The sequence below is a fragment of the Coturnix japonica genome, unplaced genomic scaffold (genome assembly GCF_001577835.2).
Source record: "Coturnix japonica isolate 7356 unplaced genomic scaffold, Coturnix japonica 2.1 chrUnrandom589, whole genome shotgun sequence".
NCBI classification, from domain to species: domain Eukaryota; kingdom Metazoa; phylum Chordata; class Aves; order Galliformes; family Phasianidae; genus Coturnix; species Coturnix japonica.
In genome coordinates this window covers 15,621-18,788 of record NW_015439962.1, presented here as the reverse complement: position 1 = coordinate 18,788, position 3,168 = coordinate 15,621, and the positions used below count along the sequence as shown (strand labels likewise).

At 53.1% G+C, this 3,168-nt stretch overlaps 1 protein-coding gene across 1 annotated transcript; it reads left to right on the top strand.

The window, feature by feature from the left end:
* Positions 1–4: 4 nt before the first annotated feature.
* ZBTB12 (zinc finger and BTB domain containing 12) lies at positions 5–3,013 on the top strand (the record flags this gene model as incomplete). Its single annotated transcript, XM_015850921.1, has 2 exons — positions 5–1,147; positions 2,120–3,013. A coding segment is annotated over one exon (1,119 nt), but the record flags the coding sequence as incomplete, so codon positions are not given.
* Between the last annotated feature and the right edge of the window lie 155 nt (positions 3,014–3,168).

Below are 3,168 nucleotides of genomic sequence, written 5' to 3'. Positions count from 1 at the left end.
CCTCCGTTTCCAGCTCCCGGGCCACGAAGCGGCCGCGTTACGCAGCATGACCCGTCTCCGAGCCGAAGAACGTTTCTGCGACGTCACCATCGTGGCCCGAAGCCTCCGATTCCGCGGCCACCGCGTCATCCTGGCCGCCTGCTCCCCATTCCTCAGGGATCAATTCCTCCTCAACCCCGCAGCCGAGCTCCGCGTCTCTTTAGCTCACAGCGCCCGAGTCTTGGCCGATCTATTGCTTTCGTGTTATACGGGAGCGTTAGAGTTCGCCGGACGAGATTTAGTTAATTACTTAACGGCGGCGAGTTATTTACAGATGGAACACGTGGTGGAGAGGTGTAGGGGGGCGTTAGCTCGATTTATCCAACCCCCACCCGAGCCTCCCCCTCCCCCTAAACGCGAGGACGAAGATGAGGATGAAGAGGAAGAAGAAGAAGCGGCTCCTGATGTTTGTATAGTCAAAGTGGAGCCCGGCACCGTGAGGAGGAGGAGGAGGGAGGACGCCATGACGGCAACGACGACGGCGACGAGTACAGAGGAATCAATGCGTCTGCCCCCTATAGGGGTGGTAAAGGCTCGATATAGTTTATCTGAGGATACAGAAGGGGAAGGGTTGCTTATCTTCCCCGGGCCTGGAGGAGGTGGGATGGATGATAGCGGAGCAACTCCGGGTCCTTCATCATGGGCCGTATCCGTCCCGGCTCCATCATCATCATCATCATCCTCCTCATCGTGTGCCCCAGCTCGATGTGGGAAATGTGGGGAGGGTTTTCAAGGGGTAGAAAAGTTGGTTTTTCATATGAGAGCTCAACATTTCGTCTTCATGTGCCCACGATGCGGGAAGCAATTCAACCACAGCAGCAACTTAAACCGGCACATGAACGTCCATCGAGGCGTCAAATCTCACGGCTGCGGGATCTGCGGGAAGAGCTTCACCCAAAAATCAACCCTCCACGACCATATGAATCTCCATAGCGGGGAGAGACCCTATAGATGTTCCTATTGCGACGTACGTTTCGCCCATAAACCGGCCATTAGGAGGCATTTGAAAGAGCAACACGGGAAGACGACGGCGGAGAACGTGCAGGAAGCCAATGGGACCGAGATCAACGTGGCCGTGCGCTGAGCCCGGCTCCGGGCGCCACTTGTGGTTGGGGCTTGAACGCCGGAACCCACGGCGCCGTGGAGTGTAATGGGGACGCTGGGGCTGGGGTCTTTGGAGGGGGTCGTTGTTGTGAGATGTAAGGCAGCGTTGTTATGTCGGCATGAAGGGGAGGGCGTTGAGTTATGGGCTGAGGGGTCTATGAGATGGGGGTCGCTTATGAGATTAAGTAGTCGTTAGGAGCTCATTGGATTGGGAGCTGATTGATTGGGAGCTGAGGGGGTCGCTTGTTGGAGATAGGAGGGAGCGTTGTCTATGAGGGCTGAGGGCGGTGGTTATAGATAAACAGGGGTCGTAGAGCTCATGTGGAACTTAGTGAGTCCCCTCGTTAATTGGGAGCTGAGGGGTTCGAATAAGGGGGTTGTGTATAGATAAAGGGTCCGTTATGGTGAGCTGATTAGATTGGGAGCCTGAGAGGGTGCGTATTATTCTGATGATGATTTATGTAGAATCCATTAGGGACGCTCCATTGAATCTGAGCTGAAGGGGTCGTTGTGGAAAGAATAAGGGAGCGTTGTCCTCACCTTCAGATCACACGTTGGGTTGTTTCGTCTAGCGATATACTGCAAGCTCGATTGTAAAGCAGTTCGCGGGACGTGATGCGCAACTGATGTAATAGAGAGGAGAAATTTGGACGTAGCGTCATTAATTGGGAGCTGAGGATCGTTATCAGATAAGGGGCTCGTTGAGGAGCTCATTAATTGGGAGCTGAGGATCGTATCCAGATAAGGGGTCGCTTAGGCAGCTCATTAATTGGGAGCTGAGGGGTTGTTATCAGATAAGGGGTCGTTATGAGCTCGTTTCGCCCATAAACCGGCCATTAGGAGGCATTTGAAAGAGCAACACGGGAAGAGCGACGGCGGAGAAAACGTGCAGGAAGCCAAGGGACCCGAGATCAACGTTGCCGTGGTAACACGACGCGCTTCGAGAGCTGCCCCATGGTCCCGGGCGCCACTTGTGGGGCTGAACGCCGGACCCACGGCGCCCGTGGAGTGTAATGGGGACGCTGGGGGCTGGGCTGAGGGGGTCGTTATCAGATAAGGGGGCGTTGTTATGAGCTGAGGGGTCGTTATGAGATAAGGGGTCGTTAGGAGCTCATTGATTAGGAGCTCGTTAATTGGGAGCTGAGGGGTTGTCAGATAAGGGGTTGTTATCAGATAAAGGGTCGTTAGGAGCTGATTGATTGGGAGCTGAGGGGTCGTTATCAGATAAGGGGTCGTTAGGAGCTCATTAATTGGGAGCTGAGGGGTCGTTATGAGATAAGGGGTCATTAGGAGCTGATTGATTAGGAGCTGAGGGGTCATTATGAGACGTTAGGTCATTGTTATGACCTGAGGGGTCGTTAGGAGCTGATTGAGATCTGATAATTGGGGGCTGAGGGGTCCTTGTTATGAGATATGGGGTCATCGGGAGCTCAGGGGTCGTTAGGAGATAATTGGGAGTTAATTGGGGTCTGAGGGGATATTGTTATGAGATATGGGGTCGTTATGAGCTAATTGGGAGCTAATTGGGGGCTGAGGGGATATTGTTATGAGATATGGGGTCGTAATGAGCTAATTGGGAGATGAGGGGTCGTTATGAGCTAATTGGGAGCTGATTGGGGTCTGAGGGGATATTGTAATGAGATATGGGGTCATTATGAGCTAATTGGGAGCTGAGGGGTCGTTATGAGTTAATTGGGAGCTGATTGGGGGCTGAGGGGATATTGTTATGAGATATGGGGTCTTTGGCGACCTTCGGAATTGGATTTGACCACCCAAAATGGCGACATTTAGCCCCAAAATGGCGACCTTCGGCATTGAGTTTGGCCACCCAAAATGGCGACCTTCGGCATTGGATTTGGCCACCCAAAACTGCGACATTTAGCCCCAAAATGGCGACCTTTGGTGTTGGTTGTTGGGTTTGGCCACCCAAAATGGAGACATTTAGCCCCAAAATGGCGACCTTCGGTGTTGGATGTTGGGTTTGGCCACCCAAAATGGAGACATTTAGCCCCAAAATGGCGACCT